General features: G+C 44.8%; 1 protein-coding gene across 2 annotated transcripts in view; it reads right to left on the minus strand.

Annotated features, from left to right (window-relative positions):
* Window positions 1-16482, minus strand: part of SMARCAL1 (SNF2 related chromatin remodeling annealing helicase 1) — a 106975-nt gene that overhangs the window by 21108 nt on the left and 69385 nt on the right. For both annotated transcript variants that reach the window (XM_073634406.1, XM_073634405.1), the window contains exons 8-10: window positions 8030-8188; window positions 7492-7557; window positions 1385-1525 (exon numbers count right to left, since the gene is read on the minus strand). In XM_073634406.1, the coding sequence (XP_073490507.1) occupies window positions 1385-1525; window positions 7492-7557; window positions 8030-8188 (366 nt within the window). The remainder of the gene's footprint in view (window positions 1-1384; window positions 1526-7491; window positions 7558-8029; window positions 8189-16482) is intronic.

The raw sequence follows: 16482 nt of genomic DNA on the forward strand, positions 1-16482 counted from the left end.
TTTATTATTTACCTTTACAACCACTCTAATGCATTAAGGTAGTTCAAGAGTTAATTTCCTTTTTTTTTTATTCTTTATTTATGAGGGATGAACATGCGGAAATACAGAGACAACCCCAGTGATATGTATAAAGTTATCAGTGAACTCCCCCAAATACAATCAATGATACAGTCATCGCAGTATTATAATAAAAGTCTTCTATCTGTGGGGGTTACACCAATCTGCAGAGTAATAGGGAGGTTCTGCATCCCGCATGACCAATTTTCCACGGCAAACACCGTTTTATATATAAAAGGGAAAAGAATAAAAAGAGAACAAGAACCGCATTATTCCCGAGGTCGTGACGACCAAGGAGATGTAATAAGAAAGTAGCAGCGAACGAAGAAAGGAAAAGAGTAGAGGGGAAGGGAGGGAGATAAAGGGGGAGAAGAAAAAAAAAAGGGGGGGGGGGGTCTCCTCCCTCCATGGGGGGGGGGGGGGGGGCGGAATTGAGAAGATATATACCTCCAACCAGTCTCACCACCCCAATCCGGGGAGCTTATAGATTCGTTGTGCCACTGGGGAGCCATCAGCTCCCTATATTCCTCGGAGTAGATGAATTTGTGCCAATGAAACCATTTTTTTGAGAATTGCTCACTCAGGCCTTTCTCCGTGGCCACCAAGTCCTCCATTGCTGTGATCTTGTTAATTTCCTTTTAACATTTGATTTTGGAAGGAACAGTCTTTAAAAATGAAAACCACATTGACAATTAGACTGTTGCATTCAAGAAAATTTTTCCATCCTGCTCTTTTGAAATTTCTCATCAACGCGGTTGCAAATGAACATCAATTTGAGCCACTAATGATTAGAAAAACGAACAAACATTCTTTACAGCAAAAAAAAAAAGTCAAACTATTTCTACGAATGTATACTTTTTTTTTTTTTAGAACCCCTAAGGCCCCTTTCACACGAGACAGACTCCGTTTCCACGGAGCCCGCCTCAGTCCGCCGGCTCAGCGGGAGATCAGTCCGTTGATCTCCGCTGAGCCGGCGGATGACAGGTCCCTCTCTGCTCACTGAGCGGGGAGGGGCTTGTCAGGCGCCGCTACCGCCTATGGAGGGATCGGACGAAAACAGACAGCATGTCCGTTTTCATCAGATCTCATCCGATCCGCCAACGACGGACCTGGACGTAGGGCCATCTGTCTGCTTTTAGCAGATCGGACCGGGTCGGATGTCAGCGGACATGTCTCCGCTGACATCCGCCGCTCCATAGGCTAACATGGAGCGCCCGTTCAGGTCTGCCGTCAAAACTGACAGGCGGATCTGAATGGACCGATCATGTGAAAGGGGCCTAAGAACAAGTGATGTCATCGATAATTATGTAGAATAAACGTTACTCACCTGTTTGGCATCGCAATAGCGGAGTCCAAAGTCATGGAAGCGCGAGAAGAAGTTGGGTCTGACCGCTGCGATCTGTGTGTAGAGTTCTGCGGGTCTGGACATGGCGGGGGTGCCAGACAGTAAGATCACTCTCTTTGCACTCTGCAGACAAAGCAAAAAAAATTCAGAAGGCAACAACGGTCCAATACAGAGTCCCAGTGTGATTTATATCTTATATATGGTCCTTTATTCGTCCAATTCGTTCCTATGGAGAGGCCATCCATCTTCGGGATGCCCTGTGACATTTAGCATAGGTTACCCCATAGGACAGTGAATCCCACTCACTGAGCCTGATAAAGCAGAGCAGATCCTGCAGACAAGGCATAGAGACAGGGCCGATGCTACCACTAGGCAGCCGTCTAGGGCGCACTGCTGCCTAGGGCGTCCGGCCACTGGTGTCTCTGCTCTCTTCTCTCTGCAGCAAGCAACTAAGTCTCAGCATCAGCAGGCAGCTGCCGCTCCGTTCGCACATGGTGTCAGAGGCACAGTGGCGGTGGAGGACTGTGTCTGTGTGCCGCCTCCCAAATGAATGGAAGCAAGCAAACATTCATTGATGGGCACTGGTGAGGCTCCATTGATGGGCACTGGTAAGGCTGCCTTTGATGGGCCCTGGTGGGCTGCATTTGATGGGCGCTTCATTAAAAAGGAGGGGTATACATGGGCATGGCAAAGGGGGTGGAGTCAGGGGTGGAGCCCAGGGGGGCAGCAAAATGAGGTTTCGCCTAGGGCAATGATGGTGAACCTTGGCACCCCAGATGTTTTGGAACTACATTTCCCATAATGCTCATGCACTCTGCAGTGTAGATGAGCATCATGGGAAATGTAGTTCCAAAACATCTGGGGTGCCAAGGTTCGCCATCACTGGCCTAGGATGTCAAAAATCCTTGCACCAGCCCTGCATAGAGAGCGGGAGAGCTGAAGCTGTTGGTTCCGGCAACTTCTAATCCCTTTTAGCTCACAGGGAAGCGGATAACCCTGCAGGGTGGGAGCTTTCCCTGCCTATATGCACGGCTCTGCCTCTGAAGTTCCCTTCGTGGGCATGTGAGCTGAAACCTGGCAGAGAGTTCACTACCCATATGCGCAGTCCAAGCTGGTGGGGGATCTGCAGTAGTTTTCTTTATTGAAACCTACTGTAATCATTTTGTTAACTGCTGCAGGAGGCATAAATGGACCTGAAAAAAAAAAAAGGGTCTGTCTGCTTTGCCCTTCCCACCGCAGCCTCCTGGCTCTTTAAAAGCTTCTAAATGCTGGGAGGTGGAGGCAGGCATTCGAGTCATGTGGCTGATTGGCTTTCACATGATTGGAAAGCTCCCGATTGCAAGTATGCATCAGGAGCTTTCCAGTCACCGCCGGTGACCATGCCGGGAGCGCATGCTCTCCGCACAGAAAAGTGCTTACATAAGGCCGCATATATGTAGCCTCTCGGCGTTAAAGCCCACCCTCCGAGAGGACGCATATATGCGCCATGTTGCCGGGAAGAGGTTAATGCGGCACATGCCACTTATGCCAGTTTCCTATTGGCACAGGAAGCTTTGTTAAAGCGGAACCTTCAGTAATTTTTTTTATCTTTCCATCTATTAAATCTTCTGCCCTTGTTGTTGTTGTTTTAACTTTGGATAGTAAAACATTTTTTTTCTGCCAGTAAATCCCTTATACAGCCCACTTCCTGTTTCTTGTCTGGTCATTAGCCTAGGCTTATGACATCATGTACAGCTCTCTCTCTCACTCTTGTGAGAGTTTGCCAGGAAGGGAAGAGGGATGAGTCATAAGAGGGCCAATAAAGGCTGCAGGGCTGGAGGTGTGCCTCTGTGTAAATCCAGGAAGTGAACAGGCAGCAGCTTCGGCTGCCCACAGTTAAAATGGTTGCAGCCAGACCCAGTGAAGGGAGATTTCTGCAGCATATTTGGCAAGTACAGAATCACAGTATATATAAAATAATATGCAAAGTGGTTGGAGGGAAGCTTCAGAATGGCAAAGATGTTATTATTTGCTGCAACAACAGGTACGCTTGCTGGGCGCTGCATTAATGTCAGGGTTGGGCTCAGCCCTTCCTTCTCTGAGTCGCTCAGCTGTCGGCTAATTGCCAGCTTCTATCTTTCCACAGTTACTCAGCTGTTGATGATCCTGCTCGTCAGTCCTGCCTATTTAAGCTGTCCAGCCCAGAGGCTCTCTGCCTTCGCCTTGGTCAACATCACAGACACTATCTCCTGCATTTCTGTTAACAGACTTGCTTGGCTGACATTCCTTCTGGCTCCAGATCCTGCTTGCTGTTTTACTACGCTCATCTCTGGCTCCCTGACGTTTGGCTTGTCTGACTATCCGTTCCAGTTCCTGAACTCTGGCTATGTTTTGATTACGTTTGTTCTATTTACTTTTATTATTAAACAAGTGTGATTTAGCTGTACTTCTGTCTCACTCTGATTTCGTGGTTTCTGACAATTAACTAGCCTCAGCTATATACAGTATACAGCGCTGTGTTCCAGCAATGGGAGGACTAACTTCCCACCTCACTGCAGGAATAAAATAGAGTCGGGCTGAGCGATGCTCAACCGTTCACGGGAATCTTTGCATTCTATGAATGAATACAAAGATTCCTTTGATTGGCTGAGGCGGAGATCATGATGTCATTCACCCGAATCTCCACCTTAGCCAATCAGAAGAAGCTTTGCATGTACTACAAATCTTCTCGTGAATGGTTGAGCAGCGCTAGAGTGGAACAGGAAGTTCCCATCCCACTGCCGGAAAACACAGCGCTGTATACTGTATATAGCTGAAACAACATACCAGTAAAACAGCGCCCCCCAGCAAGTCCACCTGTTAGTGTAGTAAATCGTTTGTTTGGGCCAGCTTGGGTTTAATTCCCCCCATAGAGTCAACAAGAAAAGAAGCTGTAAGCAAAATCAGGATTCTGCCAAACTTTATTAGTCAAAGCACAGTCTTCTTAGGCTCCTCCCTCTGATGTTCACTCTGGTGAGTTTAAAGCGGAACTAAACCCATCAATTTAACAGTTTAAATAAAACAATTAAAGTGATGCTAAAAAAGCACTGTTTAATCTACATTGTCCCTTCTATTTCTGTATATGGATGATGGCACTAATTATTTTAATTAAAAAAAAAAAAAATCTAAATAGCTTTTTCCTAATCAATATACAGCTGTCACATGACCCAGATCTCTACCAGGCTGTCGCACGCATGCGTTCGTCTTTGCACGCTAGCATGGGCGGACAGGGGCACTTTAATTCTTTTTTTATTTAATTAATTTATTTTAATTGTTTTATTTTACACTGTTGCTTTATTTTTTTTTTAGCACTTTTTTTTGCTGTCACAAGGAATGTAAACATCCTTATAACAGACATGTAACAGGTACTCTTTATGGAGGGATTTGGGTCTAAGGCACCTTTCAATTAATTCTCAATGATCTCGGATGGATGTCACTGATCTACATGAAGCCAAAGCTCATTGACAGAAATAATATTAAGCAGCAAGTGATATAGATCCATCCAGAAAAAGTGTCCCCTACTCAGAGCCAGATTTAGACTTTGGGGGGGCCCAGGAACTTCAGGTTCAGGGGGGGGGGGGGGTCCCTATACACAGAGTTGCTTTACATTTTCAATGACAGTCAGACATTTTTAAAATGCATGACAGACAGGGTGGATAAAAATCAATAATTTAAAAAATAAAATAAAAAATCGGATTTGTTTGATTTAAATCACTTGGTACTTGGAGGTAATATTTTTTAAGGTAGATAACTTTTAGATAACTAGGAGTTAGTTTGGTTTTGTTCGGGGTGGATAAAAATCTATGAATTAAAAAAAAAAATCAGATTTTTTTTTATTTAAATCAGATTTTTTTTACATTATGTAGGTTCACTTCCACAGCCAATTAGATCGGTGGATAATTTATCACCACTTGAAAAAATATGCGTAGATAGAGAGGTGAGGGGGGGTTTCTCCCGGATATATAAAGTTCTAGTTGATTTAGAAAGGTTAGAAACCCCGGACTATATAGGGAAATGGGAGAAGGAGTTAGAGAGAAATCTTACAGATATTGAAGTCTCCCTGATCTTGAAAAGAGTCTCAGCTACATCCGTTAATAGTAAACTCCTAGAATTAAATTTTAAATGCCTGACCAGAATGTACCTGACTCCCGATCGGGTACATAAAATACATAGGGATAAGTCGCAATTTTGTTGGAGGGGCTGCTCAGAAATAGGGTCAATGGCCCATATTTGGTGGCTATGTCCGGAAATGAAAAGGTTCTGGGGCGAAGTAAGAAAATATATTAAAGTAATCACAAATTTGGACGTCCAAATGACCCTTGGATATGCTTATTCCACATGAGTGATATGCCTACTAAAACATATCTCAGAACACTTTTGCCACATCTTATTGACGCAGCTAAGAGCTTAATCCCTAAGTATTGGCAAAGGAAAGAGAGGCCAAAGATGAGGGAATGGTTTAATAGAATTAATGAGATACAGTGCCTGGAGTATTTAAGATTTAGCGAAGGGACAAAAATGGGGGCCTATGAAACAAAATGGAAAGACTGGGAAAAATTTAAAGAATCCCCAAATGCGGTTGAGATGTGGTCTACATGAGTAGAGGAATGCAGAGGATTGGATGAGTACGGGGGAGGGGTAGGGGGGCGGGGGGGTACTGGTAAGAGGGAAACATTAGTAACCTCTGGGATAAATATGTATCTTTCTTGCTTTGTAATATATTGAATTGGATTATCAAGCAAATATAAAGCCACGATGATGTGACGATAAGATGGGAAAGAAATTTGAATTTTAAATAATTGAAAAATCTTTTCCCGGGAGAAACTTTCAAACTGAAGTGGCAAAAAAAAAAAAAAAAAAAAAAATCAGATTTTTTTGATTGTTATCAAATTTATTTTAATAAAATGCTTTTGGGGCAAAAACGTATCTAAAGATAGTTTTCTATTTAAGTTACATTAATAATTTTGTTTATTCAGCATGAAATGGAGCTTAGTTATGTAGCATGATGCTGTATATTTACATTTTTGGTAAACTCATTCAATTAATCCAAACTGAGATAACATGCACTGCATTGATGCATTCACACAATCTCACAGTAAACATGAGATAAAACAAAGTTCAGGAAAATTCCTTTATCCCATTGTTTTGCAAGTCTATGTACACTACAAACTGTATGATTGAATCGGTTCCGATATCGCTGTTTTACTAACCTGACAGCTTATTATTCTAAATAAGAAACCTTCCATTTTGATTGCAAATATTAAAGATTCTAACTACCAGCAAGAATAAGTTCTTACATTTAAAGAGCACCTGTCATTTCAGATCCATCATGGTAGCGCCTGTTAGCGGGCATTCACTCACCTGCTGCCGCCACGTCCCTCACCTTGTTGTGTCACTGCCCCATCACCAGCCGTCCCATTAAAGTGAATGGGACTGTCGGTGAGTCAACAGCGGGTCAGAGGAGGAGCCAACAGTGGGTCAGAGGAGGAGCCAACAGCGGGTCAGAGGAGGAGCCAACAGCGGGTCAGAGGAGGAGCCAACAGCGGGTCAGAGGAGGAGCCAACAGCGGGTCAGAGGAGGAGCCAACGGGACAGAGAAGGAGCCAACAGCGGGCCAGAGGAGGAGCCACTGCAGGCCAGAGATGACAGTTGCGCTTTAAAAATTATGATTTAAGTCAAGCCTTTTTACTAGTGATTTAAATCAAATCCTGTTGACGACACAACATTCTGAAGTCACACTCGCGCAGTCATAGTGCTCTCTGTGTGGTTTGCCGCCAACATTTAAAAAAAAAAACGATACAATATAACCAGTCCAGAGCTTTACAGATGATGACCGGCGAAATATTACTTCCCAAGTTACATTTAATAAAGTAAATGATGTTATTTTTAATTATACATGTTACTATTTATTTGATATATAATGTTTTTTTATAGTTTTTGTATAGCGAGGGGCCCCTTCTGTCCGGGGACGTGGGGGGAAATTGCCCCTTTTGCCCCCTTATCAATCCAGCCCTGCCCCTACTATCATGACGACACACACTGTACACTTTCTGTGTGCGGGTGATTTTGTACCTTGAGCAGAGGCATTGCAGACTTACACCGCGCCGTCTTCATGTTCTTCAGGAAATGGGATTCATCCTTGTGAAAAAACAAACAGAAAATCCACTATTAGGGTGTTCTTCCCACACACCTCAGTATGTATTCATTAAAGAAAAAAAAAATCTCCAGCTCCTGCTAGGCTCTATATCAGGGGTAGGCAACCTGGGGTCCTCCAGCTGCTGTGGAACTACATTTCCCACAAGGCATTGCAAGGCTGGCAGTTACAATTACTCCCAGAGGCATGATGGGACTCGTAGTTCTGCAACAACTGGAGGGGCCCCAGGTTGCCTACCGCTGAATTAAAGTGTATGATGAGCCCCCAGTGTATGGAACAGTCATTTAGAATTCCATGGAGTTCACTGAACACCCATCTAAGCAACAGAGACAGGGGTGCAGAGGTTGTGTCCCCCCCCCCCCCCCCCCCCCCCCGAAAACAGCTCTCCACCACCACCAGATCCCGCCAATCAATCAAACAGTGCCCCCCCCCCACCTCTCCGCTTTATACACTTACGATAATAATGACTTTGAAGTTAGCGGTGATGTGTTTGTCCATCTTCCCGAGCAGGTCATAGCTGACAATATTGATGAGGCTGGCTGATTGGCTGTCCCGCCCGGTCACAATGACATTGATGCTGTCTGGTCTGACACACGGCAGCCACCTGTGGAAAGCCTAAAACACACACATGGGGACCGATCAGAACACAAAACCACAATGTCATGTCAATGAATCCCAGTCTGCAGTCAGCAACGAATGCTGGAAAAGCGTTGGCTGAGGATAACCTCATCAATGGCAGCAAGTCCGGCCTCGATCACACGGGCGATTACTTGTTTTGCCGGGCAGAGGGGGGGTGCACAGGTGTTGCCGTACATCCCTGTGCTGGCAGTCCCATAGATGTCTATTGGGACACCAGGCTGCATGGACACAGCTGCTGCATCCCAATGTAACGTCCGGGTGGGTGTGGGTGCATGCTACAGATACCCAGTCACCAGACCATCCATTTCCATAACAATTTCCCCATAAGATTATATGCGCATTGAAAGTGATTGTAAAGTCTCATTTTTGAAAGAGAAAAAAAACACCCACACAAACATGTTATATTTACCTGCTTTGTGTAATGGTTTTGTACAGAGCAGCCCCGATCCTCCTCTTCTGGGGTCCCTCACGGGTGCTCTTGGTACCTCCCTCCTGTTCAGTGCCCCCCACAGCAAGCAGCTTGCTATGAGGGCACCCGAGCCGAGTCACAGCTCTCTGTGTCCATTCAGACATGGAGCCGTGACCCGCCCCCACTCTCCTGATTGGTTGACTGATTTTGAGTGACAGCAGGGGGAGCCAATCGCTCTGTTGTCTCAGCCAATGAGGAGGGCAGCTTAGACACTCCTGTAACATCGCTGGATAAAGACGGGCTCAAGTAAGTATTAGGGGGGCTGCTGCACACAGGTGTGTTTTTTTTATCTAAGAGCCCTTTCACACTGGGGCGGTTTGCAGGCGCTATTGCGCTAATAATAGCGCCTGCAAACCGACCCGAAAGTGCCGCTGCTTGCATTCCAGTGTGAAAGCCCCGAGGGCTTTCACACTGGAGCGGTGCGCTAGCAGGACGGTAAAAAAAGTCCTGCCAGCAGCATCTTCGGAGCGGTGAAGGAGTGGTGTGTATACCGCTCCTTCACCGCTCCTGCCCATTGAAATCAATGGGACGGCGCGGCTATACCGCCGGCAAAGCGCCTCTGCAGAGGCGCTTTGCGGCAGTATTTAACCCTTTCTCGGCCGCTAGCGGGGGGTAAAATCGCCCCGCTAGCGGCTGCATACCGACGGTAAAACGCCGCTAATAATAGCGCCGTTTTACCGCCGACGCCGCCCCCCGCCCCAGTGTGAAAGGGCTCTTAATGCATAGATTGCACCTTCTGCCTTTACAATCCCATTTTGATGTATTTCCTTCATGTTATTTACCTGTAAAAGCCTCCCCTGTGCAGGCATCCGAAACCCCAGAGACTGCTGTTGGACACCGCCATCCTGGATGCGATGTCAGACACCCCAGCACACTCAGAACAGTCACTTATACTATAATGTCAAGACTATTGGGACGCCCGCCTTTACACACACATGAACTTTAATGACATCCCAGTCTTAGCCCGTAGGGTTCAATATTGAGTTGGCTCCGCCCTTTGCAGCTATAACAGCTTCAACTCTTCTGGGAAGGCCGTCCACAATGTTTAGGAGTGTGTCTATGGGAATGTTTGACCATTCTTCCAGAAGTGCATTTGTGAGGTCAGGCACTGATGTTGGACGAGAAGGCTTGGCTCGCAGTCTCCGCTCTAATTCATCCCAAAGGTGTTCTATCGGGTTGAGGTCAGGACTCTGTGCAGGCCAGTCAAGTTTTCATCCACCCCAAACCTGCTCATCCATGTCTTTATGGACCTTGCTCTGTGCACTGGTCCAAATCATTTGGTTGAGGGGGGGATTATGGTGTGGGGGTTGTTTTTCAGGGGTTGGGTTTGGCCCCTTAGTTTCAGTGAAGGGAACTCTTAAGGCGTCAGCATACCAAGACATTTTGGACAATTTCATGCTCCCAACTTTGTGGGAACAGTTTGGGGATGGCCCCTTCCTGTTCCAACGTGACTGCGCACCAGTGCACAAAGCAAGGTCCATAAAGACATGGATGAGTGAGTTTGGGGAGGAGGAACTTGACTGGCCTGTACAGAGTCCTGACCTCAACCTGATAGAACACCTTTGAGAAGAATTAGAGCGGAGACTGCGAGCCAGGCCTTCTCATCCAACATCAGTGCCTGACCTCACAAATGTGCTTCTGGAAGAATGGTCAAACATTCCAATAGACACACTCCTAAACCTTGTGGACAGCCTTCTCAGGCTCGCTGCTGGTACCATGTGATTACTGTGACAAATCACAGCACATCACATGGCCATTAAAAACATTGAATGACTTTGATCTATGCCATTTGTTGTGTGCAATTGTGTTGCTAGCTGTGATTGGTCACAATGATCACATGGTACAGACACGGCCAATCACAGCCCACCTGTAAACCAAGTGATTAGCTGTGGCCATTCACAACAATACACAATGAATCAGTTTCATTCAGTAAAAATGGTTGCTTATACCAGTGAAATTCACTGGTATAAGCAATCATAATGTGTTAAAAAAAAAAGAAAACCTTGTAATCACTTTGTTACATTGTATTGTATTGTATTGCTCTGGTCACAGTGTTAAATAAATTGTAAAAAAAAAAAAAATGTAATAATAAAAAATTGATTATTATACATTTATATATAATAAATAAATAAATGGGAAATGGGATAAAGTCTGTTTTAACAAGGTTCTACTGGTCTTCTAGAGGCACACCAATAGGCTGCTAATTATACTTGTTCGACATCCACTAGAGGGAGATGTAACACAACATACATAATATATATTTATAGAACGCTGCACAGCAAGGAAGCAAAAGAACATACAACTTCCAAACTTACAATACTATAACATAGAGTGTATTCTCACTTTAGGCCAGGCATGTCCAAAGTCCAGCCCATGGACCAATCGCAGCCCGTGTTCTGGTTTCGGACAGCCCCCCCTTGTAATTTTGACATGTATATGTAAGGAAAAAGGGGAAATTTGGCGAGACTTTAAGGGTGCCTACGAAAGAAGGGGAAAGTCATACAATGCTCGACAATTGATGTATAGGAATTGAAAATTTTATTATCACATACAAAACATGATTACATTTCAAATATAAATTATGCGCACATGTTCAAGGGTACATCTAGAAATTTTCAAAACAAATGATGAAATGTAATCACTCGATAGTAGCATTGGAGTGATTGTCCCGACATGTTTCGCCACTCTGGGCTCATCAGGGGACGTTTTAAGAGAAAAATAGATGTAACACTGCATATAAAAGTAACATACAAGCATTGCGTTAGTTTGAAGTATAGTACAGGAAAATAAATGAATAACATAAAAATACGAATACATGTAAATACAATGGGGTATACTGCCGACCGCCAGGTTCACCAACAAAAGCTCACCCATATGAAGGTTTCATGTCTGCGATTCAAAGTTGAGGAACAAGGGAAATCCTCGCTGAGTAGTGTAATTGAAAAGTGTCGTAAGAGGCCCAGATGAGCTTGCCAGCTGAAGTCTAGCCAAAAAATTATTAATAGACGTGTAAGGTATGGTGGAATTGACGTGTATGTGTTATTCAAAGGAAGAGGGGGGAGGGAAAGGGAAGAGGGGGGAAGGGAGGAGGAGAAAAGGAAGGGGGAGGGAAAAAGATAAGAAAAAGGGGGGAAAAGAAGGAAGTGGTAAGGAAGGGGGGGGGGGGGGGGGAATGGTGAGTAGGAGGTGGGGGAGGAGAAAAAAGGGGGGGGGGGGTGGTTTGTAGAGGGGGGTAAAAGAGGGGAATAGGGGTGGGGATGTGGAGGAATGGGCAGGGAGGTTGTGAGGAAAAAGTGAATTAAAAAATGAATGATGAAGATCTAAGAGACGGATGAAGGTCCGCAGCGAAGGGTGATAAGTGATGGGTGCTGTAACTGTGCACAGGGTATTGTAGAATAGTTAATACATGTCCAAAGAAAATAACGTTTACTTACACTCATACTGGAAATAAATATGGAAAGGCCAAAAGATGCCAGAATTTGGAGACCAAGATCTATTGGGGAGATGTATAGAAAAATTTGATGAAGTAAAATAAATTGAGTTTAAGAAGAATTTATTGGAGGAAGACAAGGCTGTATAATTGAAGAAAAAAGACAAAAGACAAGGTAGGAAGAAAAAAAAAGCATAGTTCATATTGTAGGCAAGTAAAAGGATAATTTGGTCATCTTATATATGAAGGTGACCAAAACTTGCTGCAGATCACCTGCCCTCCTCAACTATGGGGGGGTAAAGTTACCAACACAGGCGGAGGCAAGTGAAGAAATATATAAATAATAAAGTAAGAAAACTCAAATCTATGAAAAAATAGGAACTAAGTTAGTACACCAAAGAATAGGAATGGAGGGAGAGGTTTAATATAGAGCTGTACCTACTAGGCAGCGGGTTTCGAGCATGGTTAGCCTTTAGAGTGTCTGGCGGTATGATGTGGTGTGGAAGCTCTATATAACTAGGAACAGACAGGTGCAGTGTGATTGGCATTTGATGTCACACAAGAGCAGCCGGCAAAGACATCGCACTGCGCATGCGTGGAACGTCGCGAAAATGAAAACAAAAACTTATAATCAAAAAAGACAACGCTACAATTCCCATGCTGCAACGCGGTCCGGGGGCGGGGAGGGAGATAGCTATTCCTATTTTTTCATAGATTTGAGTTTTCTTACTTTATTATTTATATATTTCTTTACTTGCTGCCGCCTGTGTTGGTAACTTTACCCCCCCATAGTTGAGGGGGGCAGGTGATCTGCAGCAAGTTTTGGTCACCTTCATATACAGGTGGTATAAGATGACCCAATTATCCTTTTACTTGCCTACAATATGAACTATGCTTTTTTTTCTTCCTACCTTGTCTTTTGTCTTTTTTCTTCAATTATACAGCCTTGTCTTCCTCCAATAAATTCTTCTTAAACTCAATTTATTTTACTTCATCAAATTTTTCTATACATCTCCCCAATAGATCTTGGTCTCCAAATTCTGGCATCTTTTGGCCTTTCCATATTTATTTCCAGTATGAGTGTAAGTAAACGTTATTTTCTTCGGACATGTATTAACTATTCTACAATACCCTGTGCACAGTTACAGCACCCATCACTTATCACCCTTCACTGTGGACCTTCATCCGTCTCTTAAATCTTCATCATTCATTTTTTAATTCACTTTTTCCTCACAACCTCCCTGCCCATTCCTCCACATCCCCACCCCCATTCCCCTCTTTTACCCCCCCCCCCCTTTTTAACCCCCCCCTCTTCCTTTGAGTAACACATACACTTCAATTCCACCATACCTTACACGTCTATTAATAATTTTTTGGCTAGACTTCAGCTGACAAGCTCATCTGGGCCTCTTACGACACTTTTCAATTACACTACTCAGCGAGGATTTCCCTTGTTTCTCAACTTTGAATCGCAGACATGAAACCTTCATATGGGTGAGCTTTTGTTGGTGAACCTGGCGGTCGGCAGTATACCCCATTGTATTTACATGTATTCGTATTTTTATGTTATTCATTTATTTTCCTGTACTATACTTCAAACTAACGCAATGCTTGTATGTTACTTTTATATGCAGTGTTACATCTATTTTTCTCTTAAAACGTCCCCTGATGAGCCCAGAGTGGCGAAACATGTCGGGACAATCACTCCAATGCTACTATCGAGTGATTACATTTCATCATTTGTTTTGAAAATTTCTAGATGTACCCTTGAACATGTGTGCATAATTTATATTTGAAATGTAATCATGTTTTGTATGTGATAATAAAATTTTCAATTCCTATACATCAATTGTCGAGCATTGTATGACTTTCCCCTTCTTTCGTAGGCACCCTTAAAGTCTCGCCAAATTTCCTCTTCTTCCTTACATTTTTATACAGGGATGTTGGTGCCATATATTTGCCATTGCCACCCACCCATAATATTATTACTTTTGACATGTATATCTTCTGTGGCCCCCAACGAATCCCCAAACGCTGGGGGCCACAAAAGATATATATGCTGGCTGCCTTAGAGGGGACAGGGAGGGGCGGGACGAGTGCCGGACATACAGGAGAATTTCCTGTTTACATGGCAGCCTGTGCTGCCATTGGACGACTCTTCTGTCCATTATAGAAGGCGGGACTTTCTATTAAAGAGGCCACCGAGAAAACAGGAGTTTCTCCTGTATGTCTGTTGGCGCTCGTCCCGCCCCCTTCCTGTCTCCTCCAAGGCTGCAGGTGGGCATGAATCAGGCAGCACTGATGTCAATGGTGAGTCTGCATTCATGGCAACGGGGGATGCTGCATTCATGGCAACGGGGGATGCTGCATTCATGGCAACGGGGGATGCTGCATTCATGGCAACGGGGATGCTGCATTCATGGCAACGGGGGATGCTGCATTCATGGCAACGGGGGATGCTGCATTCATGGCAACGGGGGTGCTGCATTCATGGCAACGGGGGTGCTGCATTCATGGCAACGGGGGTGCTGCATTCATGGCAACGGGGGATGCTGCATTCATGGCAACGGGGGATGCTGCATTCATGGCAACGGGGGTGCTGCATTCATGGCAACGGGGGTGCTGCATTCATGGCAACGGGGGTGCTGCGTTCATGGCAACGGGGGATGCTGCATTCATGGCAATGGGGGTGCTGCATTCATGGCAATGGGGGTGCTGCATTCATGACAATGGGGGTTGCTGCATTCATGGCAATGGGGGTTGCTGCATTCATGGCAACGGGGGTGCTGCATTCATGGCAACGGGGGTGCTGCGTTCATGGCAACGGGGGATGCTGCATTCATGGCAATGGGGGTGCTGCATTCATGACAATGGGGGTTGCTGCATTCATGGCAACGGGGGTGCTGCATTCATGGCAACGGGGGTGCTGCGTTCATGGCAACGGGGGATGCTGCATTCATGGCAATGGGGGTGCTGCATTCATGGCAATGGGGGTGCTGCATTCATGACAATGGGGGTTGCTGCATTCATGGCAATTGGGGTGCTGCATTCATGACAATGGGGGTTGCTGCATTCATGGCAATTGGGGTGCTGCATTCATGGCAACGGGGGTGCTGCATTCATGTCAGTGGTGAGGCTGCAGATGGGCACTGACCCTTATTTTGCTCCACGGTTCTTTATTTAAAATTTTTTCCTGAAACTTCCCTCTTAAAGTGAAGGTGCGTGTTATAAGCTGATCAATACGGTATATCCAAATAACACTCCCGAGCTCATCTCTTCACCACACACAGCCACAAAGGCAGAATTCTTGTTGGGCAGTGTATTAGTGCTCGGGCGAACAAACTTAGACCGAATTTTAATGGTTTAAAAAATGTCAGGGAAAATGGTCGGCCCTCAGACATGTTCACTTCATCAAATCTGGCCCTCTTTGAAAAAAGTTTGGACACCCCTGCCTTAGGCCCTGGTGCACACTGTAACCTGCATGTGAATCGCAAAGGAACCTCATAGAATTCCTGTGCAAACCATATGTGATTCAGTGCGGTGTGATTTGAACCTATTCATTTTGAATAGGCTCAATTCGCACCACAGACGTGCAGGTACCTCTTTTGGAGGCGCACCTGCAACCAGATCGCATAGTTATAGTTAGTCAGGTTGAAAAAAGACACAAGTCCATCTAGTTCAACTAAAAAAAAAAAATACAATCCCATCCTTCACCCTCAGTTGATCCAGAGGAAGGCAGAAAACCCCAGCAAAGCAGGATCCAATTTGCTACAGCAGGGGAAAAAATTCCTTCCTGATCCCCCCCGAGAGGCAACTGGATATTCCCTGGATCAACTTTACCTATAAATGTCAGTTATGTACATTTAGGAATTAATCCTGGTCTTTTTTAAAGCAATCTACTGAACTTGCCAGAACCACCTCTGGAGGAAGTCTAATCCACATTTCCGCAGCTCTTACTGTGAAGAAACCTTTTTGTATTTGGAGATGAAGTCTTTTTTCCTCTAGACGTAAAGAGTTCCCCCTTGTCCTCTGTGATGACCTTAAAGTCAATAACTCAACACCAAGTTCACTATAGTGTTGTTTAGTACCATGCGATCCAGTGCAGGCAAACCGCATTGCGTTTGTGATGTGTTTTGAGGTGTTGTTAACTTTGTATTGACACCAGCAGTGGATCGCAAACACAGTGAGATTACAATGCGGTGTGAGAAACGCACAGGGATCGCTGCGTTTGCTGCAACACCTAGATGTGAGCCTAGGCTAAGTGTATCTTAAGACATTTTTTTAGTTTTGGAGTGTATGGAACAGTTTCAATAAAACACTTATCAGTTTTACTTTTTTGCTCTCTGTGTCCTATTGGGGAGGTTTCTATTA

The sequence above is a fragment of the Aquarana catesbeiana genome, linkage group LG06 (assembly GCF_042186555.1).
Source record: "Aquarana catesbeiana isolate 2022-GZ linkage group LG06, ASM4218655v1, whole genome shotgun sequence".
Classification (NCBI taxonomy): Eukaryota; Metazoa; Chordata; class Amphibia; order Anura; family Ranidae; genus Aquarana; species Aquarana catesbeiana.